The sequence below is a fragment of the Struthio camelus genome, chromosome 18, assembly GCF_040807025.1.
Source record: "Struthio camelus isolate bStrCam1 chromosome 18, bStrCam1.hap1, whole genome shotgun sequence".
NCBI lineage: Eukaryota > Metazoa > Chordata > Aves > Struthioniformes > Struthionidae > Struthio > Struthio camelus.
In genome coordinates, this window is record NC_090959.1 from 8,761,566 (window position 1) to 8,786,394 (window position 24,829).

A 24,829-nucleotide genomic window follows, 5' to 3' on the forward strand; every position below is an offset into this window, starting at 1 on the left:
TACTGTTATAGTGGATAGATTAAAAACTATTAGAAATTATTCTACCTGTCACATGGAGAAAACATCACCTTTTTACCAATTCATCTGAAGTTTTCACTAAGAAAAGAATAGACCCGACATGTGAAAAGTATGTAGTATGTTGCAAAGGACGCTGACATGTGCACTTTATTCATAGGGATAGATATTTTTTTTTCTAACCCATTTACTGATGAGCAAAATGGTCTTTGTTATTTTTTACTTCTTTTTTCCCCCTTTTTGGTGAGTGAGTCTTGTGAGTCTTTTGGAAAATTTATGATTATATCTGAAAAGATAGACGCCGGCTATCAAATTGTAATGCAAAAACATTTCTAGTACTTGATATTTACAAGCAATCATGGAAGTTTGGAACATTTTATCCAAACACTGCTGCCTTTGGTTCCACTCTGCTGGTGGAGGTAGGAATATCAGCATATACCAAGAATTTAAGTGGTACTGCTACCACTGGTGGAATTAAACAGCGATAGTGATAAAGCAGACTTTGTTAAGAAAAATGGTGTGTTAGATGCTACATGTGAAGTGAGGAGCATAAATCGTTGTTTGTTGATAAATTCACACCCCTGTTTCAGACTAATTTTCTTATGTCTTTTAGTTTTTATTTTCTAATTTGCTGCAAGTATAAACCTGTGGAGGGCCCTGGTCATAGGTCCTTCCATTCGACTTCAGTCCTCTGTCTATTTCAGATGCAAATGTGTATCTTTCTAAATTATTTGGTGAGAGCTAGGGCTGTGTTTTTCTAAATATCTTTTCATTCACTCAAAATGGCTCTGAAATGCTAAATGCTGGAAAATCACACTGGGCAGAACAAACAGGGGCTTATTCCCATCTATTTTGAAAAGGTAAATGGAGTGTAGCATGAAACATTTCTATTTTATAAATTGTTTGATGTAAATTAGAATGTATTCCAATACAATGTAGTAACATAGGCACAACGTAGTAGCATAGGCACGTAGAACTTAAAATTAGTTGCTGCCTCTGTTGACATCAGACTAGCAAACGTTAGAATATTATTATATGCATAGGAATTATCAGCCATTAAGTACTTGGTTTTAAAATTTGTCAGTCCCTAGATATTCCCTCCATAAATTATGTAAACTAGGAACCAAGAAATTTGAGAAAAATCTTCTTATTATTGGATAGAAGTTACGTTCTACGTTCTCTTTCATCCTTCTATCTAGTCAATTTGTTGTAGCTTCTTGTACTTTAAGCACATATTTGCATACAAATTTCATTAAAAATATATAGTAGTATATACTGATAGCTCAGATTCATAATTCAGAGATCTAATGTTAGTTACCCTTTTATGCACTAGCCTTGCTATCCACTTTTTGAACTTTTACACGCAACTTTGAAGAAAACTAGCAGAATAAACGGATTTTTCATGAAAGTGGTTGTTGTCATATCCATCAGTTCTTCTGAGTAAAAATTGTATGCTGAAAGATTATTGTTCCTGTATTTTGGATGTTTAATGCTGTTCTAAAATTTAACGTCATTTCTTATACTTTACTGGTTTTGTATTATGACGGGGCTGTGCATTAAGTCAAAGAAAGCTAGCTTGTAAATTTACTTTCATTGAGCAAATAATTAAAAGAATTTCACTGTATAATTTGTCCCTTTAAAAAGTGCTCTGCTTAGGTCAGTAAGGCTGTGCAATGTAACTAATGGAGGAGTCTTTCTTACACCGTCTTTCGAGCTAGTGTTATAGGTGCATGAGCCAGAAATAATACCGTTGCCTGTTAGCTCAGTCTACAAAGATGGCTACGTTAATTTTTCTTCATTTTACTGGTTAAAAATGCACCAAAGGGTTAACTTTTGAAAGCTGTGTTTCAGAATTGTCTTTTAAAATAAAGATTTAATTTGAAAAAGTAGTGAATTTATTTTGGAAAAAAATATTTAGGCTATTAGAATCATGGTTTCATAAACTGGTTACTCTTTTCGTTATTATCTCACTGAATGATAGCTTCTGTTGGTAATATTTCCTGTACCAGGAAAATTGATTTGACGGCTAACAATTTGTGCTGTAAAGCCATGCGTACTGGAAAGCAACTTCTGTGATTTCCTGAGCTAAGCAGTTAAGAGTTGTTCTAGGCTTTGCATGCTTTCTCAGCTTGTAGTAATATTCTTACAGAAAGGAAAACACACGTGCAGGGGACTCAGCAGCTCCAGACCTGAAGAAACTACCACAAATTACTCGGGTAAAATAGTAAGGAAACAGCCTGCACAAGTTACCTAATTTTTCTTCCTTCTTAAAGTTTCTATATTCAGGCACTAAAAGGTTTTCTTGAATAGTAGTAGTGCTTTATTCTTGAATATGCGTTATGTTTCTCAGAGAACGGGCCATAATTTTTGATTTTCTACTTAATCGTATTGTGAGTTATCTGTCAATACAGGTAAATGCTAAACCAGAAATGGCATTTCCATTCTAAATAGTTTAATGCAACCTTGTTCCTTGCAAAATTACATTATGTTGAAATTTGTATCCTAGCTGAAACGTTCAAGTATTTAACGAGGTTATATGTATTTGGAGATCTCCTCTTAAATAAAAGAATTTACTCTTGGCTTCTGACGTTTTTGCCGTGCCCACACCCTTCCTGAGCTGTCCTCAAGTCTTATCGTGTTTTAAGCTCTTCCTTTCCCTTTCCACAATAGCTCTAACACTGCAGCATTATACTGTGCCTGGGAATGCAGTTTCGGGGAAAAGCACCAAGCCTGGATTTTGCATGTGTCACCTACAGAATGACTCTTAGGATTCAGCCTTAGCCATGAGGTCTGTAGACATGAGACCTTGTGAGTCATATGTTCTGTTGAGTGTCATCTTCAGATAATCAACTGCTTTTTGCATGATCGTAGTCTATTTATGTAATTTGTTTTTGAAACTGCCTATTTGTTCAGATGAGTAGTTTTTCTTTCCAGTGCTTAAGCAAGAAAAATTATTCCCAGGATTCTTTTAGTTATACACTGCCATCTAGTGACTTCTATGCCCTTGACAATTTATTTTTCTTGTGCTCAAAGAAGGCGTGTTGCTACTTCAAATGTGTTGTATTCAAGAGTTTTGCTCCCAGAGGAATATCTGACTGAAAAAAAGTCTTCAGGCTTGCTATTCTATCTGTATATTGGGGTTTGTATTATCGATGCTTTTTTCATAGCAAATAGTTGGCTATAATATCACCTTATTATCTGTGGAGTCCATGACCGTATTTGTGTAGTTAGGCATCTTTTGTAATTGTTTATTTCAAATCCAAGGGTATGTTTTACTGCTGTTTTTAATTTTATTGTGATTTAAAAGGTATATTATCCTGTTCTTGTATATAATTGAGTTGAAGGTTGGTTATATACGTAATTTTGTGTTAAGCATTGTAACATTCATTTAGCTACGAAGAGAACTCATGCTTTAAAGAAGTGCCATTTTACTTCTGAACTTTGTGTACCTCCTAGAGTAACCCAGTGTTTGCTCCTCAGTGCAGCCAGGCGGTTCTCTGTCCCGTCAAGCCTTTGAAGGTTTGTCCTCCTGTATGAAGATGCCCTTCTAAATTCTCCGCCCATAGCTAACATCCTATGATAACAGTATCAGCTATTGCAAGCAACCTCAGTGCTAACATAACAAGTGCTGCTTCACACAAAGATGTTCTTGTGTGTCTTTGCCCTTTGCCCCAGTTGAATCAGCCTTAGAAAGAACTGAGCAATATTACCTTTTGCTGCAAAAAGCAAGGAAGCAAAGAACTCAGTCAATTAAGGTTAATACAGTAGAGGTGGTCCACACGTTTCAGTCACTTTTGTTTTGACATCTTGTCCTGGAAGCACTTAGTAGACTCAGGGTGCCTTTCTTAGGCTGTACTCCATTTTTGGTCCTTTACTGTCTTAAATGTACAGAAGAAACCCAGCTGCATATATCACACAATAGTAGGTTGGTAGGGACCTAGTCTAGTCTAACTCCCTACTGAAAGCAAGTCTAAGTAGACCAGGTTGCTTAGAACATGTTCAGGCAAGTCTTGACCTGTCTATCGTCTGATCATGATCTGTCTGTATAAATTTCCAAAGATGGAAGTTCCACACCCTTTTTGGGCAACCTCTTCCACTGTTTGAGCGCTCTCATGGGTTTAAAAAAAAAAAAAAAAAAGTTCCCCTTGTATCTAATCGGAATTTTTATCAAAGATGATAGAGGGTGGTCTCGTGATGACATCTAGACCTCCTTCAGCACCCTTGGATGTATCCCATTGGTCCCAAGGGCTTGTGTACGTCTAATTGGCTTGAGTGATCCTTAACTCTGTCTTCCTCTAAATGAATGAGTGTGAATGATGCCATAAATAAGGACAAGGGTGTAGTGTGGAAAGCAAGAAGAAAACAACGATAGAAAATTCTACAGTTGCAGGAATTTCGGAGATAAAGAACTTCCTGGATATCTGGTACCTTAATATAAACTTCCTTTAGGTGAAAGCATATCTGTCAATTCTTTGTCCTTGTGATATGTGATGACTGACTCCTAGAAGTTTGGTTAGCCTGAGCCAGTTTTTATAACAACTGTAGTAATGGTGGGATTTTGCTTGTGGTGGTCCTTGAGAATTTTTTTCCTGAAAGATTTATTAATGCCTGGGGTTCTGTGTTGTGGAGTGGTTTCTCTCCAGCTTATAAGTATAACTGTTCTAACTAAGTCGTGGGGACTAGTTACTGAAGCTGAGGCGTTATTGCTGTATGAGGTGAAGAACTGGAGTCTGAACTAGATTTCAGAAAATGGGTTTACATTTAATTTGGAAATTTCTATAAAAAGGATAGAATAAACTCAACTTCTGCTAAACTTCTGACTGCCCAGATGTGCTTTGTTGTTATTACAGTACCTAAAACCAAAGCCAAATGATTAGATCGTTATACAGTTTTGATTATGTTCTGAAATATCTTATTTGGATGGGTAAGTAACATAGATCTGTCCAAAAGGTTTTTTTCTCCCTCAAAACATAGCTGATTGTAACACAGCAAGATATGGTATAGTTGTCTTTTCTCCTCTTTGATTGTGTTCCTTTTTCCTCCTGAGAGTAAGGAGAGATGAGCGTCATGGATGTATAGTCTGCCAGGTTTGCTAAACGTAACTCCAGTTTAACAAAAGCAACCTGTTGTTTTACTGGTTTGTGTCCTGATCTTTGCTGCAGAAGCAAAGTTGAAAGAGTTGAGATCTCGAGTTTTGAAATCGTTGCTTACCTCATCCCTGCAGTCTTAGAAAACTGTGTTTGTTTAGAAGGTTGTAGCGCGGGATATGAAGTTAAGCCAATAGTAACGTTTTGAGTTATAAATGGTAATAATAATCTCTTGGTTTTATACTAAGTTACGTATAAAACCAAGTACAAAACCCTGATTTAAGCCCGCTGATCTCCTCCTAAGAATGACAGTTTTTTGTGGCTGCGGTCCTTAGGTTACATGAAGAGAAGAAAGGAACGCACAAAAAAGGAAACTTTATTCAATGTTTCTGTATTTTCAGTGCTCTGATCACCCATCCTGTATTGCATTAGCGCATCACTTGCCTTTTCATTAATGGTATCTGACTTTATTAATAGTATTTAACTACTTTTTATACATAATATGTTAAGTTACCACTTTATTTTGAAGTTATCTAAACGTGCATTAAAACACTGAGAAATTTTGTTTATTTTCAGACAAACTGGAGCTATAGATAGATCCCAGTGTTATGGTGCAAACTTTAAGGTATATATATGTATTTCCAGTAAAAAGATCAACTTGGAAGTCTGATTAAAAAGAAAAAACTTACCTGGATAGTCTCACCTTTAAATTAGATAAAGAACACTGAAAAGCAAATTGAGGGATTTTTACACTTTGAATTATTATTCTGAGGGGTTAATTCATAATTCTTTCTTTATTGCTTTTAGTTGCTGATGTGTGATCAAGATGAGCGGATTAGGAGAAAACTCCTTGGATAGCTTGACTAATGAGTCAAGGAAGCGCAAGCCATTGCCCTGTGATACTCCAGGTGCAAGGTGGGTTTATACAGACTTTTCCGTATTTTACATTATGTAATTTTTTTTAATGTTTCAAGTTTTAATTGCAATTTAGAGTAAGTTCTAGCTAATCATTTTGTTCAGTTGAAAATTTCTTTAGGCTAGCTTCTGTTGTTGTGAAGATGCAACTTTACTATTCTGTGCAGAACTGCCAGAACACATGAGCCACACCTGGCAATTAGACTCTTGCATAAAACTTAATGGAGTGAGCAAGTAAGGAATCACAGTTTGAAACTGTGATTGCAAGACAAGAGAAATAATGCTTGTTGCTTCATAAAAATTAAAAAGTCAGCATCTTATGTCTGATAATTCATTTGGCAGGCCTTATATCAGGTGGTTAGGGTCAAGTGCGGAGTACTGTAACAGGTTGAGCTCTTTTTTGATTTGTCCATACTAGGACTCTGCATGCAAATCTCAAACCTCGGTGTTCCATGCTATCCTCCTGCCCTTCACCTAACTCTTTTTAGAGATTCTGTTTTCCAGGGGACTCTGTTTTCTGTCCTACCTTGTTGCCTTCCACCATATGTTAAGGGTTTCTGTGTTCTCCTTTGATGTTCTTGTTCCCACACAGTATTATCCTCTTAAATTTTTCTCCAGTTTTACCAAAACACCAGATGTTACATCTGTACTCTTATTTCTCCCTTTTATTTGCTTCCCCACCATCCCATGCTAGTTTCCCCATAATGTAAGAGACTGTATATGAGATCCTCACGTTCTTCCACCATATCCCGATGTCAGTCAGTGAGCGTCCCTCATTCCATTTTTCTCTTTCCCTTTCTCTGATGTCTGTCTATCCATTCAGGAATTCAGTTTTTTTTTCATCACCATTTATTAACTGTCTTTACCTTGCAGGTCCCTACTCTGCCATATGTTTTCTTCTGGTTGCACTAATCACCATTTATTAACTGTCTTTACCTTGCAGGTCCCTACTCTGCCATATGTTTTCTTCTGGTTCCACTACTGGCCCATTATATGTTCTTGCCCCTTCCCTTTCTTCTGAGTCTCCCTTTTCCTCCTCTTGGCGTTCTCTGTATACAGCACTTTCTTTCTGTTGATTTCAGGCTATGGACAGTGTATTTACTCAGCACATTAATCTATGTAGGAAGAGGAGTTTCAGGGGCATATTTTATCCTGTAACATTAGGTTGCCTGGGATTCTGATTTTCCTGGATGTTGAGATGGTATTTTTGTCCTGACGCCTAGAAATTTCTCTGAGATACCGTCTTCCATATACATCTTGTTACAAGCAACCCAAGGAAGTCTCATGGAGTGTTAAAATTCCATTTTATTTCTGTAATAAACTTATAAACAAATCGACAGGAACTTTTAAGGCTAAAATATATTTTCTATATGAGTGTTACAGTTTTATAATAGGCAATTGCAATTTTCATTGAATTTGACAACAGTGAAATCAGTAGAGAATTTTTTTGGATTAATAACCATTTCATATCTTCTTAAGATAAATTTCTACTTAAGATTCTTGAAAAATAAAACAAAACAAAAAAACCCCAATACACAAAGGCACACACACACAATCTCTTTTGGTTTATATTTGCTAGGAAAGTGTCTACTGTCTAGGCTTTATAGATAGGTGTTACCTCTGAAGTACATGAAAGCTCCGTGTGAGTGCAGCTTTTGTTTATGCTAGAGTATATGTGCATGAAATGCTGTTTCTGTTTCCTAGTCTGACCTGCAGTGGTGAGAAGCGTCGACGTGAGCAGGAAAGCAAATACATTGAAGAACTGGCTGAACTGATATCTGCTAATCTGAGTGACATTGACAATTTCAATGTCAAACCAGACAAATGCGCTATTTTGAAAGAAACCGTGAGACAGATTCGACAGATAAAAGAACAAGGTACAGATTTCCCCCTTAAGACAAAAGAAATCATAGTAGTTTCTTTCCAAAGCAGCAGTTAGTTACTTGGATAAGATGAAAAAAGTGGGAAAAGGCTTTTCATTCTTGATATAAGAAATGTGTCAATACTAATGCTCAGAATGTAAAATGGATTTGATATTTTTTTTTTTTTTTAACTTCATATAATCATTAGGATCCAAGAAATCAGGTACAGGAGCCAGTCCACTGTCTCTGGTGCTGATTGGTTTGGGGGTCACAGATTAAGCTAGGATTGTGTAAGTTATTTATGTCCCTGGCTGTACATGACACCTTCTCCTTGGAGTTTTCACCTTCATCACAGGTATGGCTGAATAGGAATCTGCATATGCTCCTGATTCACCACAGATTACAGCCCAACATATTAATATAAGTTGCTATCAAATTCTGAGTGTGAATCCCTGCAAGGCTGCAAAATGCACGCACATCCTATTTCATGCACCCTGCTAAGAAGGTAGCAGTGTCTCCTATAGACAGAAGGGGACAGGGTAGAAGGTGCTGATGACATCTCAAGACTGGGATCAACGAGCATGAGATAATCAAAATAAAAACAGGAGGAAGAGAGGTGCTTAAGGAATTTGTGTAATGGCTGTGGGAAGATTCATCAGGGATTCATCACACGGATGATCCCAAAAGCAGTAGAAGAAACGTTGTTCACAAAACAAAGTGGTGGCAACTTTGATCCTACTTTAACTGTCAAGTCAATTTATGTGAGCAGAGAGTTTGGCATTATGTAACCATGACATGTTTTTCTGCTCATAAGCAACCAACAATATATGAGACTCCTGTCTCATCAATTTTTTTTTTTTCTTTTGCCTTTATCCCCAGGCTTCCCAGAATCTGGCTTGTAATAGTAAAATGCAGTCCTTTTATGAAATTCTGCTTTTTTGAAATGTATCTTTTGGGTTTCAGGAAAAGCAGTTTCTAATGATGATGATGTTCAGAAAGCTGATGTATCTTCTACGGGTCAAGGAGTTATTGATAAGGATTCGTTGGGACCGCTCTTATTACAGGCAAGTACAAATTATATCCTAATAAATCCCTATTGAAATAAATACTTATATCGGGTGAAACTATTACTACAAGATTGGTGGCTTTATTGTAATAAATAGTATGCGAGGACTATACAGAGCAATGTTTTAAAGGGTCAGAAATCAATCACATTTTCTGAATTTCACTAAAATAGTCTCCAGAAGGGAAGGCAAAAAAAGCATTTGGATTTTTCTGATAATCTTGGGCTTTACTTTCTTTTCCTGCAGCAGTAATTAGCAAATTACTACTTAATGCAGTGCTTAGCAATTCAAGGAGTATTTTTCCTTTGCTTTAGAGGGTAACCATTAAAGTAAATGGATGAAGTTTTATTAGGACTAGAGGTCTTAGAAGTATGGTGGGGTTTGTTTTTCTAAAATGTGGAGCATTTTAAACAAATATTGCCTTAAAGAAAAATAACGTAAGTATTACTGTTAAAAGAGGTGCGTAACAGATACTTTTACCTTAGGGCTAGAAAGCCAATCCCATGCAAGCCTGTTAAAGCACTTTTAAAACTTAGTTGTTTTAAGAATACATTGAAGTGTTCTTTCAGTTAAGAAAATACAATATTTAAAGAGGTAGATAGCCATTCTCTTCTTACTGTGATTTAAAAGGTATACAGCAGTCACTTGCTGTTGGAAATGTTTTCGTGTTCCTGTCTTACCACTTGCTTCCAATGAATTTTTTCTTATTTCGTCAGCTATCGAAATATTGTTACAAATTCGTTATCTCGTGTTCAGATAAAACAAGAATAAAAAACGGCAGCTAGTTATCGCTATGAAATAGCTAAGTTGTAAAACAAATGAATAGTTTGTTTTTTGATATTGAAATCATTCCTTAATAGAAACAATTTTCCTCACAAAAAAATTTAAAACTTCTGCTTTTCCCTGACAGGAAATTGTAATTTGACGTTTATCATCTACTTGTTTTTTAAACTAAATTATGTTCTAAATTATGTCTTGTGATGTGTTGTTGTGTTAATATTTAGGCATTGGACGGTTTCCTGTTTGTTGTAAATCGAGATGGGAACATAGTATTTGTGTCAGAAAACGTCACACAGTATCTGCAGTACAAACAAGAAGATTTAGTTAATACAAGCGTCTACGGTATATTGCATGAAGAAGATCGGAAAGACTTCCTGAAAAATTTACCTAAATCTTCAGGTAATAAAGTTTGACTTACTGCACTGGTACTAGGCTATTTGAAATGAAACAGAGAAGAAAAACCCAACTCGTAATGGATAACCTTACAAAACAAATTACTTATACAAAGAAGACTTGACTTTGAAAGTAAGTTAATCTTGGAAAATGTTAGTATGTTCTTACGAAAACTTACCACTATAAATGAATGTACTGTAAATTCATATTCTCTTTTCACCTTTGCAATTTGTTTGCCTGTAACTTAAAGCAAGGATACTAAAGGAATACGCTTCTTAAAGCTACGAGGGTAGCTGAGGTAGTTGCCTGCTTTTCAGATATGGGACTTTTCAGCTGTCCCTCAAGTATGCACATGAAAGTATCATGGAGAGGATAGCAAGTGTTCTTTTACTTGGTTCTCAATGCGACTGTTCACAAGGTATAGAAATGATGGTATATTGAAAAAAATGTTCTTTAGTCTCTCTAATAGAGCAGCAGGGTATCTAAGTTAAGAAAAATTGGTTATGAATTGATTTTATCGGAAAATCTTTATAAATTTTTACTATGTTATTTTAAGTTAATGGAGTTGCTTGGACCAATGAAACGCCCAGACAGAAGAGTCATACGTTTAATTGCCGGATGATGGTGAAAACCTCTCATGATCTTTTGGAAGATGTAGGCAGCCACCAGGATATACGTCAGAGATATGAAACAATGCAGTGCTTTGCTTTATCTCAGCCAAGAGCTATGATGGAAGAGGGGGAAGGTAGGAAACCCTGTGCAATTCCTGGGCAGAAAAGAAATCTCTAAATGAAACTTTTTATCACTTGGTATGTCTTATGAAATGTGTAGTTTCTGAATGGAAACTCCCATTTTTTGAATGGAATAGAAGCAAAAGGCAAAAACTTCAAATCCTGTATACTTCCATCTTAAGATTGCAAGACACTTGAGCTCTTTTATTGAAATGCTTTAATAGTATAAAGTAGGAGAGAAATGAAAGCAAAAACATTCTTTTTTTAAATACAGATTTGCAGTCCTGTATGATTTGTGTGGCACGTCGTATCACAACTGTAGAAAGGGTATTTCCAGCAAATCCGGAGAGCTTTATTACAAGACATGACCTTTCAGGTGAGAAATGTACCCAAGATTAGGGTTTCACATCTCTTTTCTCCATGTGCTCTTGTTTGGTATAAGTAAAGTAAGCTGAATAAATTGCATATCTGTAGTGACTAGCAGAACAGAATTTCCAACTGTTCTTTTGGCGAAGTGCCGTTGTCAACGGGTGGGGTATAATGCCAAGTGTGGGGCACATGTTCTGACTGTATACTAGCAGAGTTACAGAAGCATTGTTTGGAATCCTGGTACAAAGTATTACTTATGTTGTAATGTGGCAGCTTTCACTCTACTTTCCTTTACATGTGAAAAATAATTTAAATAATAATTTAAGCTAATGAAAGTTCTTTAGCATGTTTATAGTCTTCTACAGTATGTGAGGAAAAGTGTAGTGTGTTTGACTAGAAATAAAGATATACAGTATCCAGATAGGGCTTTTGCAGATGCCCGTTAATGTTTATGATCTTCCTCTGTAGATGTAGTTGCTCAGTATTTTTGAAAATTTGAATGTATATACATCCTTTGGGTACCTATAACTTGTGATAGTGAAAGTTGCTATGTATTCTCTAAAGCTCTGGCATTAATCAGTGGATGTTGCGATTTCCTCATACTCTGTCATCTAACTCTATTTCAGTATTGTCTTTTTATCAAACAGCTTTATATTCTTCATATTCAATAGCAGATTATTCATAAATGTAACTTTTATATAGTTAAAGTTTGGCATTAGGGTGATGGATGGTTACAATGGTGGTATTAGAGTCTTCTGAGGTGTTGCACTGTATTCATATATTGTAGAAAAGTATTGGGGTAGTCATAAAGAACGTATCTTGAGCGTTTTATTTCTCATAACAGGCAAACTTGTCAACATCGATACAAACTCATTGCGGTCTTCCATGAGACCTGGCTTTGAAGATACAATTCGTCGGTGCATTCAGAGATTCTTATGCCATAATGATGGACAGTCATGGTCAAACAAACGCCACTATCATGAAGGTAAAAATCTGTTTGCAGTGTTTGATTGCACTGTTTCCCTCAGTGGCTGTATGTTTTTTTCTGAAAAAAAAAATGCTACCTGTGTTCATTCTTTTTCATGTTTTCAGTTGGTGCTAATACTGTGACTCATGTTTACAAGCTGAAAGGATATGACCTCTTTCGGAACAGTAATTCTGATGCAGAAGTTGCTTTGTTTCGGTAGTATGTTTGCATAATTTTCATGGAGAATACCAGATGCATGATCTGGGAGTCGGAAGTAATTTATTTTTCCACAGATGGATATAGCGATGGCGGTGACAGATTCAGCTGTATTTCTGTAATGACCTCTTACCCTTGTTTAACATTAGTTTGACTTTATTTTTTGGTAACTAGTCTGAAGAGTGCTAACCACTGGCTAATACCTTTTTTCATGTTATTCAAGATACAAGGCTTCAAAATATTTTCAGTATTCTAGTGTTATGTATTTTGTAATGCTAATTTGATTTACCTGATAGGTAAAACAAAGTACAGCCAAGTCTCCATTAAGAAAGCTGTAATTTTCTATATGTGTTAACTTTAGCTTTTTTGAAGGATTCACAAAGTATTTCAAAGTACTAAATAAGGAAAAACTAGTACGGGCAGAAAATGGAATTTCCATTCCATTGGACTTAACCGCTTAAGTGTAATCCTAAATTTACAAGACATTTGGAGCTCAGATTTTTTTTTTTACAAGATACAGCATTGCAAAACCGTTTGGTATTGACTTTGAGACACTTCAATGAAACTTAAATGCTGACTTCAAAATGAACCATTTCTTACATATTGAAATTGACTTTTATGAATTGGTTTGCACTGAAAATTTGGACTAAAAGCAATGGTTTCCACAATATTCTTGATAAAAAGACCTTTTTTTAAAATTAAAAATCCTCCATTTGAAAGCTTCCTAATTTCATTTCAATTGCATATGAATTACCTGTATATTTTAGTGCAGTTGAGATTGACGTGTTGATTAGTCCTTCTCCCCAAGGAGAAGCCACAGAAACCTACTTATCTAGCCGTGCAAGTCTGTTAACAACTTTAGAGCTTTGCCAGATGTGCGTGGTTAGCACAAAATACTACAGCATCAAATTAACCTTACTTGCTTTTTTTTTCTCTACTGTTTTAGGGAGAATATATGGAGTTTTTCATCTTGGGCTAACGTAAAAATCTGTACTGTGCTTATTAACATTTCTTGGACTTTCAAATATAAAAAATATTTGTGTATTTCTTTTACAGCTTATACACAAGGTCATGCTGAAACACCACTGTATCGGTTTTCTTTAGCGGATGGTACCATAGTGACAGCACAAACAAAGAGTAAACTGTTTCGAAATCCTGTAACTAACGACCGCCATGGATTTGTCTCTACCCACTTTCTTCAAAGGTGAAATCAGCAGCATCTGTTTGTCGTTTAAATACCATAGCAATTAAAAATAGATCTGATTTTGGCAAAGCCTGAAGAAACAATGTACCAGAATATTTCATCTGATTAAAAATAGAACAGAAGAGGAAAAACTTGGGAAGCCGAGTTGCCTAGTGCGCAAATAAATGCGTGAATCTAAGAGTTTTCAGGCCGCATTCTAGCCTCCCAACTTATCTGCAGCGGAATGATAGTCGAAAGTCAGGGTTTTCCTGTCAGAAGTGGGTTTTTTTCCTCTGTACCTGCTTTTGGAGCCTGTGTTATCTATTCCTTTTTCTTCAGAGTTAAGATTTATAGTGATGAAACACTGGAAATAAAAGCATATAATTAAGTATTTTTATCTTACGCTTTTTAATTGCAGATCAGTAAAAAAGACACCAAAACCCCTTAGAACGCATCATGGATGATTCAAAGTTAAATGTACTGTAAATAGCATTTCCTGTGACCTGTTCTCGTTGATTGCAAGAATAATTGAAATGCCACTCTGGAGGGAATCTGCCTGCTTCTGGCATTAAAGTGCCTCCAGATGCTGATCCATGGGTAGCTGAGATTGTTCAGGGCATCATTAATGTGCACAGCAGAATGGTGTCGTGCATTGACTCAGGGAGGGAGTATAAGATAGAAGACATTTAAACTGATAGGTCTAAATAATGGCTGGTGATAAAAGCATTTTAGAGGGGTGATCCTATATGCACTTATAGCTCAAATGACCTAAAGGACTGAACGCTTCTATAGTGAATGAATGAGTGGCATGGTTTAGTTTTGCTTTTGTGGAGTTACTTGAATTCTCACTGCTCTTCTTGAAAAATTATTTGATAATGTTGTTCTCTCTCTGTAGCACTTGATACTGAATAAGATTTTACTTTATTTTCTTGGGGTGTCTGGGGATGCTGTTGAATTTACAGAGAACAAAATGGATATCGACCAAATCCTAATTCAGTTGGGCAGAACATCAGAGCACCTGTGGCTGGAAGCACAAATTCCGTTGCTGGTATTATGAACATGTCACCGGGTCAAGGCATGCCGATGCAGAACAGGAACTATGGCATGGGGGATCCCAGTGCAGTGAGTCAGCTAAGCAGCACTCGATATGGAGGCCCTGGCAATATGGGGCCAATGAACTCTGGACCAGGAGTGCAGTCCTCCACTTATCAAAATAACAATTATGGGTTAAATATAAGTAGCCCACCACATGGCAGTCCTGGCTTAACTTCCAACCAGCAGAACCTAATGATATCTCCCAGGAATCGAGGGAGTCCAAAAATGAGTTCACACCAGTTTTCTCCAGTTACAGGTATTTTATTTTTTGCCGTAAGCTTTTTTAAGTTCTCTTTTCTCACTGTTTTCTGAATTCTGTCTTTCATCCTTTTTCTCTATGATGTTGTATGTGTTACTTGAATACAACGTATGTAATTTCTTCGTAAAAATTTATTTTAAAGTAATTAATGCAGCAGTCATACATAATCCAAAAGGAAAAGCAGATACAGACAGTAGCCTAATTGAAGTTTGATCTCTATCATGTAATACAGGTGTGCACTCTCCAATGGGATCTGCTAGCAACACCGGCAACAGCACTTTCTCTAGCAGTTCTCTTAGTGCTCTTCAAGCCATTAGTGAGGGGGTTGGAACTTCCCTTCTATCTACCCTTTCTTCACCAGGTCCAAAACTGGATAATTCCCCAAACATGAGCGTAACTCAACAAAGTAAAACGAGCACCCAGGACTCCAAAAGCCCCTCTGGTTTGTATTGTGAACAAAACCAAGTGGAAAGTTCCATGTGCCAGTCAAACAGCAGGGAACTTCTTGGTGAAAAGGACAGTAAAGAAGGAAATCCAGAGGCATCTGAAAGTCAGAGAGGACCATCTGAAAGCAAAGGGCATAAAAAGCTGCTTCAGCTACTCACATGCTCCTCAGATGAAAGGGGACATTCTACAGCATCAAACTCGCCTTTAGACTCTAATTGTAAAGAATCTTCTACCAATGTTACCAGTCCTTCAGGAGTTTCCTCATCAACATCTGGAGGGGTATCTTCCTCCTCAAACATGCATGGGTCGCTCCTGCAAGAGAAGCACAGGATTTTACATAAATTGTTGCAAAATGGTAATTCTCCTGCAGAGGTAGCCAAGATCACAGCTGAAGCTACTGGTAAAGACACATATCATGACGTTAGTAATGCGGCCCCCTGTGGAGAAGGCACTGTCAAACAGGAACAACTGAGCCCAAAGAAGAAGGAAAACAATGCTTTACTGAGATACCTATTAGATAAAGATGATGTTAAGGACCCACTTTCCAAAGAGTTAAAGCCTAAAGTAGAAGGCGCGGATAATAAAATGGGACAATGCAGTAGTTCTACTATTCCTACTTCTAGTCAAGAAAAGGAGATTAAAATAAAGGCAGAACCAACAGAGGAGGTAGAGTATAATGTAAAACGATAGTAATGAACAAGCCAATGTTTTCTTCTTCTTTTTTTTTTTTTTTTTAAAACATGTGTAAACATTTCCAAGAAAGTTCTGCAAACTTCCTGCAGAGTTCTGCAAACTTTCATGCAAATGGCATGAAAACCTGTGCTCAGGTTTTACTATAAACGACAAAGCAAAAACAAATAGATCTACAGGATATATATAACCGTATGTGCTGTACTGAAATCTCAGACTAATGCTGGCTTTGAGATATAGTGCAGTTAGAGTAGTGTATATTTGCAGATTATTATTTAAAATCAAATCTTTTAACATCTACAATTTAACATAGCACATGTTTATTTTTATGGCTCATTAGGAAATGGAGCTGTTAGCTGCCTCTGTATTATTTGGTAATGCAATAGCAAAAAGTAAAACTTGCAGAGAATACATGATTTCTTTTTTAAAATATAAACACAGCATGTGTAATACTTAAAATAGCTATAAATTCATTGGTGTTAGTACTCTTTTATTTTTTTAAATGAAGGAAAATGTCCCAAATATATAAATAGACACACACACACATCTATTTATATATATGTATATATAATATATATGGTATTTTCCTGTATTCTTTTAACTGTAACAAAATGCATTCACAAAACTGGGAAGATGCCTTAAAGCGAAATTAAAAATTATTTATGCAGTTGTCTTGGAAGAAAATTTTTGGTTAAAAAATAGAGCCTTTGTGTTTTTTACTCAACTGTTAATGATAAGAAAAGATTTGAAAAGTGTTTGAATCTGTTTCTAGAGTTGAAATTCCAAGAAATGTCATGATATTACAAACTACATCACCAAGGAATGGAACACTACTGAAATCAGTGGTACACTTGTTGGGGACAGCTGTTCTTAAAATTGTAATGCTTAGATAATATTTCTTTTATTTAATTATTTAATATCTCTTTACCTAGGTCACATTTGGAACTGCTTCAACATAAATAATGCTGGTCAGTAGGGCAGAGTTTACTGGAAACATGTTGATAGCTTAGAACTTCGTTTTCCCAAATCACTAATAGCTATGTAAACAGAAATCTTCTGTACAATTTCTTGTATCAGCTAATGGCTGACCACAAATTAAACACCTCATAACATTTTTTTAAATACCATTGAGGAAATAAGTTGTTAACAACTGTGCAGTAGTACAGGTGTGTAGTTCAGCTACTTGTTCCTGAGAACTATGAACCATATTCAGAGAAGCTTACTTTGCAAAGATATTAATCTGCTATCTATATAATTTTAATTCCGTTAAAACTGCATCTGATTTAAAGGCAAATTTAAAAAGAAAATCAGGGACATTATTGGCCAGAAAAGTCTCTGAGTACTTTTCATATGTTGTTATGTTTAGCAATGATCAGTTTAAGATATTGCAAATGCCAGATACGTTATTACCAAACAGGACACATTCATGATGTTGCTTACTGTAATCTTTGTAATTTATGATGCCTGAAATGTTTATATGCAAAGGTGATTTTCTTTTTATTTATGTATAGTACTTCCAGTTTCTCCTTAAATTCTTCTTTCTCAAAATTAGCCAGACAGAATACTCTATAGAAAAGTAGCTAAGTGAGAACTGAAGTGCTTCAGAAATGAGGAGAAAGCCTGAGATGGTATTGGTGAACTAAGGCATTTATCTCTTGGGTATATCCTTTAAGATTAGTAAGGAGCTAAATGAAAGCTGACAGATGGCAGTATGATAATAAATAACCTTGGTATTTTGTTTCTTTTTCAGATGAGTGGAGATTTGGATAATTTGGATGCAATTTTAGGTGATCTGACTAGTTCAGATTTTTACAATAATGCTATGTCTGCAAATGGGAATAGCCTTGGAACAAAACAAGCATTATTTCAAGGAACTGCCCCACTGAGTAAGGAATTTCATTTGATGTAACTTTAGTTTTAAAATTGCTGTTTTCTCCTTACCTAAGGTAAACATAATGCATGCTCAGATTCTTAGATAATACTTTTTTGATTTCATACCTCTTCAAGGGCAAATATGAAGTAAAAGGCTAATCATGCTTCCATAGGCTATTATATTATTAGTCTGAAGGGCAATGTTGACAGCATTTATCTACTATACACACCCTGAACAAAGTTAACCCCCCACCCCCGATTTTGTGGTTTCTTCTGGGTTTGTCCAACATGGATTTCCTACGATGTCACCAAAGGCATCAAGAAAAATATTTTTGGCAGTTGTAAACTGAAACAGAGAACTTTATTCCTTGCAGATGACTAGGGAAAGAACACGAGATTAGTGGCAAGCTTTTGATTTCCCACTTATTCTATGTGAAAGCATCTTGTGGCTTGCAAAATCTAATCAGTAGTCCTCCTCTACATTGAAAGGAATGACCTTCCTTAGTAGGAAGGTGAGTGGGAGAGAAAGATAAACGTCACTAATAGACCAGCATCATTACAGAGGTCACTTCCGTTTATAATAGTGGTCCTCTCTCCGTTATGTGTGGCAATAGGTTGCTGAGTTAACCTTAGAAAGGTGAAACATGGATAATGCAAAATATTACTTCAGCTACAGGAAAACATATAAGACCAGTGACAATGTTGGCACAGTGATATCTAAGCTAATTAGTTCACATGGTACAAAGTGTTCAGGAACACATTGCTTCTGGATCCAACCTGAGTCAAGCAAAACGCCATTAGACTCGTCTCTGCCTCCATGTCAGAAATAGCCACGTGCTGTACAGTCCACTCACATATATTAATAAGACTGTAATACTAGGGTATTTCAAAATGTTAAACATGGGTCATTACTGAACTTAACTTAAAATGAGCCTTTTTACACATAGGGCCAAAGGCATTGCGTTTGGCTTTGGCAGTAAAAAGTGTTAACTGTGTACTCAAAATATGAGTAAAGTAGTGAGAACATAAACAGAGTTAACTATTCCTGGCCTGTTAAAGGTGATATATATGTACCTTTACATAGATCAAATTTATGTAAATCATGACTAGTACTTTTTATTTTTAAGTTTAAAAAGCACAAGTGTCTTTTAATTCTTCAACAGGTATGAGAAGTCCACAAGCTGTGCAGGCTGCCCGCCCACCTTTCAGCAGAGCCATGTCTTTGGATAGCCCTGTGGGTTCAAGCCCTCCAGTGAGGAGTGTCAATGCATTCTCCATGCTACAAAAGCAAAACTTAATGGGTGGAAGTCCAAGAATGGTTGAAAACCAGGAAAATTTTGGAGCAAATCTGGGTTTGTTGATTGCGTACAAATAGATCTCATTGTAAAAGAAAATGCTTTCACATAAAAAATGTTGCAAGATTACAGTGTGAATTCTTGTGAGAAGAAGTCTTAAAAGAATGTTTTTTTTAAAATAATCAACACCTAAAGACCTTAATTATTATTCCCAGCTAAAATTATAGGAACATAGCCATTTACCATCTGTGTGTATTCCCAGGACTTTACTTTTGCTTAGTAGTTAAACCATTTTTGACTGTTACGAGTTTTGACTTTAACCTATGCTTTTAATGTATGTAAACAAGAATAGGTAACGATAGCAGTCAGTCATTAATATTTTGAAATATGTTTAGAGGAGCATACTCTTTAGATGATATAAAGCTAGACGTGATAAGCTTTACCTGCTTTTGTAGGAATTTAGTGAATTGCTTTGTCATTGGCAGTTGTTATTGTTGGTTAAAAAAAAAAAAATCTAAAACTCAAATATGTAAAATATTCTGTGTGAGAAATCATTATCTTCTCTGCTTTTCATTATAGCAAGTGGGCCCAACAGAAATGTAGCTATGAATCAGCATCCGTCAGGAGACTGGGGTCTGCCAAACGCAAAGGTTAACAGACTGGAGCCTTCAAGCTCTCCTTCGATGTTGAGACCCGGACCCGAGTTTAATGCTTCCCTTCCCAGAGCCGCAGTGGGTGGTTCTATGTCTGGGTTGCCCATTCGTTCTAATAGCGTCCCTGGTACAAGACCAATGCTACAACAGCAAATGATTCACATGAGTAAGTTCTTTATATTATAATGTTGTACCACTCAATACACCCTCATTAGTTCCTCAGTAAGCATTCATTATAAGAATCTTTCCAGTTTTGGTAGGACGCTAGCTCTGCTTACTCTTGAAATAAAGACTGTTATTCTCCCCTGACTGGGGCAAGCCAGTTAGACCGTGGGATGCAATGTAAGCTTAGTAACAAATGATTGTGTTATATCAAGGAATGGTGTTATTTGATGACTTACTGGTGTTCTTGCTGTTTGGTGGTATCTGTGTGTTTCATACACAGATAATTCTTGCTGAGTCTCCAGACTTTTTGGGGTAGTTCCAGTGTATTTCTAGTTCTGAAGTGCAATAGTTCTCTGCTAAATTCCAGGAGCTAAATTTCATCTATGATTATATGTGAAGATACTAGTGTTGTGATGTATTTAAGTCATTTTACTTGCTATCTAATTTGTTTAATAATCTTTAAACTAAACTGTTTTTTACAGTTAGTATTTTGGTAATCAGATTATCAAAGCTTTTCAGTAGGTATTTCAAAACTCTTGTCATGGGCAGGGTCCAAACTTTGTATAAAACCACACTGCAAATACAGGTTCTCTTTTAAGTATTTGTATTTGCATGGAGAAACCAAGCTGTATGCCTAAAACGTAAAGGCAGTCTTAAAGTTCTAGTTTTGAGAAGCCCGTGTTTTTTTCTGTTCTATGTCTCTAAACATGATTTAGCCTAGAGCTGAAATTGTCTTGACTAACGTGACAATACCGGCAGGTCCAAAGATTCACGTACCACTACAGCCAAGGAACACCCTGGCACTCCTTTGCTCCGTTTTCATCCTGGAGCTTGACAGGGCTGTTACTAGGAGTTCTCTTACACTGACAGGCTGTTTCAAATCGACATGCAAACGTAAGGCTAAATCTGGAAAAAAATTTATGCCGTCCTTTACTGAATTAGAATTCCTCAGTAGCTTCTTGGAATAGGTATTAGGTGACTCCTACAGATACTGGGAAATAATGGGATGGCACAAGCTGTGTAGTGCTGGATGTCTGGAGCAGATAACAGTGGGTGATGTGATCGCTGGCTGCCTCAGATCTGCTCCTGAGCCCTGGAGGCTTTTAAGGGTAGAGTGGAGCACCAGAAGGGGTGAGCAGGTAGAAGGGCCGCACACCGAAAGTCATTGTTATGCAATTTTCATTTGATTTTTAACTCCATTTAGGAATTCAAAATGCCAAACACTGTTAATGTCACTATGACGATGCAGATTTGCTAATATCCAGATTTCATTGGCCAGAAAACTCATTTGTAATGATGTAAAGTTAGTGCATTGGTCAAGTTCCTATTTTAGGGATTTAAAGCTTAGTAATAGCAATTCTGTTCTAGTAGGGCAACAGCTTTAGATTACTATTGTATTCAAAATCTGTGGTCTATCATGTTTCTGAAATAATCTGAGTGTGAATTTATGTATGTATGCAGTTTAAAACATGCTGATTGAAAGCTCTTGAAGCTGTTTGATAGTTTATATGATCATTCGTAATGCTTTGTTTGAACACTGGATAGCACGGTGTCACCTTTTGTTTTTTTTAAAAAAAACAAACCTTTTGCTTCACAGGGCCGAATGAGATTAACATTGGTATGGGTGGGAATCCTTATGGGCAGCCAGGACCGTCTAACCAGCCAGGATCATGGCCTGATAACATGCTGTCCATGGAGCAAGCATCTCGGGGTTCACAAAACAGGTAGAAATGAGGATAGTTTTAAGATGAAGTCTAAATGCAACTGTTGACTGTTTGTCAGAAGAATTTAAGATGTAGTAAAATCAATGTAGCATATATAATGGGTATGAGGGATTGGATCATAGTCCGTTTCCACTTCTGTTACTGTTCTGTCATCGTGTGACACCACGTACCTTTTAACCCAGCTCCACAAAAAACAAAAAACATTGCTAACAAAATCAAACCATGCTTGAACTGGGAGGGACAATGAGATGGGAAAGTCTTAAATTATCTCTCTCTTGCACGTGCACAGGCTAAACTTTAGATGCCCGGAGAAGCTTGATTGGAAACAGGAAAAGCCGAATTTGGGTGCATTCAGGGTTAGATAGCAGTTGAGTGGACGTTTCAAGACCTAAATTTGAGACTTAAGTCTTGAAGTCTTACTTCAGTCTTCTGGGTTGTTTTAATCTTCCAGGCCAATATACTATATAAAACTATATACATGTCTTTGTGGTCCATAATGGCTGTAATTGTGTTTGTACTTATAGACAATTAGTTAGAAGCTCTTTGGATGACCTTTTATGTCCGGCGCCAAATGTGGAAGGGCAGAGTGATGAAAGGGCACTTTTGGATCAGCTGCACACATTGCTAAGTAGCACGGATGTCACAAGTCTGGAAGAAATTGACAGAGCATTAGGAATTCCTGATCTTGTAAATCAAGTAAGTAAATGGAGATTTTGGCAATTTATTTTTCAACAACCTGTATTATCTTGGTACTTGAAAAGAAAATGAAGAGAGCTTCCTCACTCACTTGCATCTCCTCACTTCATTGCCTCCGTTTTCCTAAATCTGCCTTTTGAAGAATCTACTTTGAGTAGTGATTTTTATCGGAGAAGTTCAGTACCGATTAAACTTTTTGTGCATTATGAACAAATAAAAAGAGATACTCTTATCTATGTTTATAAAATATACCTTGGTATATAATTTAGGGCAGGGGCATAAATCATTATAATTCTATCAGCAGAGAATGAGTTGATTTTCTTTAGTATATCTATTATCAGCAGAAATATGTTGCGAAATATGTTACAGGTAGTAATGTGTTTGCCAGGATGACACCTCCATCTCCTCTAATTCAGCTTGGATTTGCTTGGCTAGCAAGTAGGAAAAAGAAATTCTGTTAGGTAATTTGGAATTTACTGGAAAACACAAAACCACCCTGTCATTTGTACAAACTGCAGTTTAAAAGTGCAGAATAACTTGAACAATGAGACTAGTCTATTTACGTAAGCAGTATGCAACAAAGCTGATTTAAAGATAAATAATAATGTTTTATCATCGCTCTGCTATTTTGTTTTTCCGTAGACAAAACTAGTAGCAATTTATCTGTACAACTTTCTACTCAAGAAACTATTTGTCTTAATATGCTATGTTAGTTTTATTGTTTCTTTAGCCCTTCCTACTGAAAGAGTAGCAAAACCCAGTGCCTTCACTAGCAGTATATTCTTTATATCTGTTGAAGGGGCAAGCTTTGGAACCGAAGCAAGATTCATTTCAAGGTCAGGAATCTGCAGTTATGATTGACCAGAAGTCTTCGCTATATGGTCAGCCCTATCAGGGGCAAGGGGCAGCAATGCCGGGAGGTTTTAGTAACATTCAGGGACAACAGCCATCCTATAATTCAGTAATGAATCAGATGAGCCAACAAAGCAATTTTCCACTTCCAAGTATGCATCCTAGAGCAAATGTGATGAGACCTCGAACCAATACACCAAAGCAGCTCCGAATGCAGCTCCAGCAGAGGCTTCAGGGGCAGCAGGTAATCTTTTGGTCCTGCTTTTACATTTTTGTCTTGTTTAAGAACAGAAGGAAGTACACACTGAATGTTATTGGTTCAGGAATATGGAAATTCTAATTACAGTTGATGATCAAATAGATGGATCGTTCATTTTAACAATGCTTTTCACACGGACCACCTATTGCAGTAGAAGTGAAAGAACCTTTATTAGGACAAGTGTTCTTCCTTCATCAGCCTCATTAGCTACCGACTGGATTAGTTCCTGCAGGACAGGGCATTATTGCTATTTAAAAAGTAATCCTATAGTACATAGCTCTGGATGATCTCATTATCTTTGTTCAGATTTTGTCCTTTTTCTGAAACTCATTGAGTGGGACCATTAAATGGGCATTTGCATTTTTCCTGCAAATCAAGTATTAATTGATTCCTTTCATTGTGTTCTCTAACCATTTGTGCTTATTGAAATACTGCTTTGCTTTCCCTCTACTAATTTGATCTCATTTTAGATACTTAGGATGGAAGGAGACAGAGTGCATAAAGCCACAAAGATCTTAACACCGTCTTGAAAGCACTGCTTTAAAAAATAATCTGTTGCTGGATGATGTCAACATTAATTTCCTCTTGTGAAAATATGCTCCAGTAGAATAGAGTCATGATATCAGTGGAGAATATGAAATACATTTTTAATATGGAAAATACTGGCTAATGAAAGGAAATGCTGAGGCCATTCTGAAATACACTAGGACATGACCAAGTTTTGGATAATAGAAAATTAATAGGTAAAACGCAGAAAACTGAGATGATGCTGTGTGACATGGAATGGCAATGTTTAATGCTTAAGAAAAAGTGTGTTTGTTCTTGGCTGTTCAGTGACACTAATTCAGCCCGTATAGTTTTGGGGTATTACAACAGAGAGGGAAGGAGACAGAAGTTTATTTTTTTAAACAAAGCTGAAGTCTGTGGTTATCCTTTCTTCCCAAAATATGATTTGGAACAAGTATTGGTCTGCTATATATTTGTTCTTAAAAAGTTTTAAGTCTCTGTGTTGTCCGCCGCTCCCTCCCCACCAAGCCAGTTAATACTAGACTGTTTTGAGGGGTTTTCTTTTTGTGTGTGTTTGAGCTCAGTAACAGATAGTTGGGTACTTCAGGTACATCAAACAAGCGAAAAAGAATCATTATAGATTCAAGAGGTTTTATAAAGAGTTTTCTGAAGGACTTGCCACTACTTTGTTTAGATACTGATATTTTCAAGGTAATAGTGCTGAAATGTCTCT

The 24,829-nt window shown here is 36.5% G+C and overlaps 1 protein-coding gene across 19 annotated transcripts in view; it reads left to right on the forward strand.

The window, feature by feature from the left end:
- NCOA3 (nuclear receptor coactivator 3) overlaps window positions 1-24,829 on the forward strand; it is a 98,863-nt gene that overhangs the window by 67,791 nt on the left and 6,243 nt on the right. For 17 of the 19 annotated variants that reach the window (XM_068912617.1, XM_068912627.1, XM_068912621.1 and 14 more), the window contains 16 exons: window positions 5,910-6,017; window positions 7,722-7,894; window positions 8,843-8,943; window positions 9,948-10,122; window positions 10,673-10,861; window positions 11,122-11,223; window positions 12,061-12,201; window positions 13,456-13,603; window positions 14,545-14,933; window positions 15,169-16,049; window positions 17,824-17,959; window positions 19,109-19,297; window positions 19,820-20,059; window positions 21,656-21,782; window positions 22,307-22,478; window positions 23,278-23,574. In XM_068912617.1, coding sequence (XP_068768718.1) covers window positions 5,929-6,017; window positions 7,722-7,894; window positions 8,843-8,943; window positions 9,948-10,122; window positions 10,673-10,861; window positions 11,122-11,223; window positions 12,061-12,201; window positions 13,456-13,603; window positions 14,545-14,933; window positions 15,169-16,049; window positions 17,824-17,959; window positions 19,109-19,297; window positions 19,820-20,059; window positions 21,656-21,782; window positions 22,307-22,478; window positions 23,278-23,574 — 3,549 coding nt within the window. In that variant the 5' untranslated portion in view covers window positions 5,910-5,928. The remainder of the gene's footprint in view (window positions 1-5,909; window positions 6,018-7,721; window positions 7,895-8,842; window positions 8,944-9,947; window positions 10,123-10,672; window positions 10,862-11,121; window positions 11,224-12,060; window positions 12,202-13,455; window positions 13,604-14,544; window positions 14,934-15,168; window positions 16,050-17,823; window positions 17,960-19,108; window positions 19,298-19,819; window positions 20,060-21,655; window positions 21,783-22,306; window positions 22,479-23,277; window positions 23,575-24,829) is intronic. The other 2 variants (XM_068912631.1, XM_068912632.1) reach the window with 1 other exon arrangement.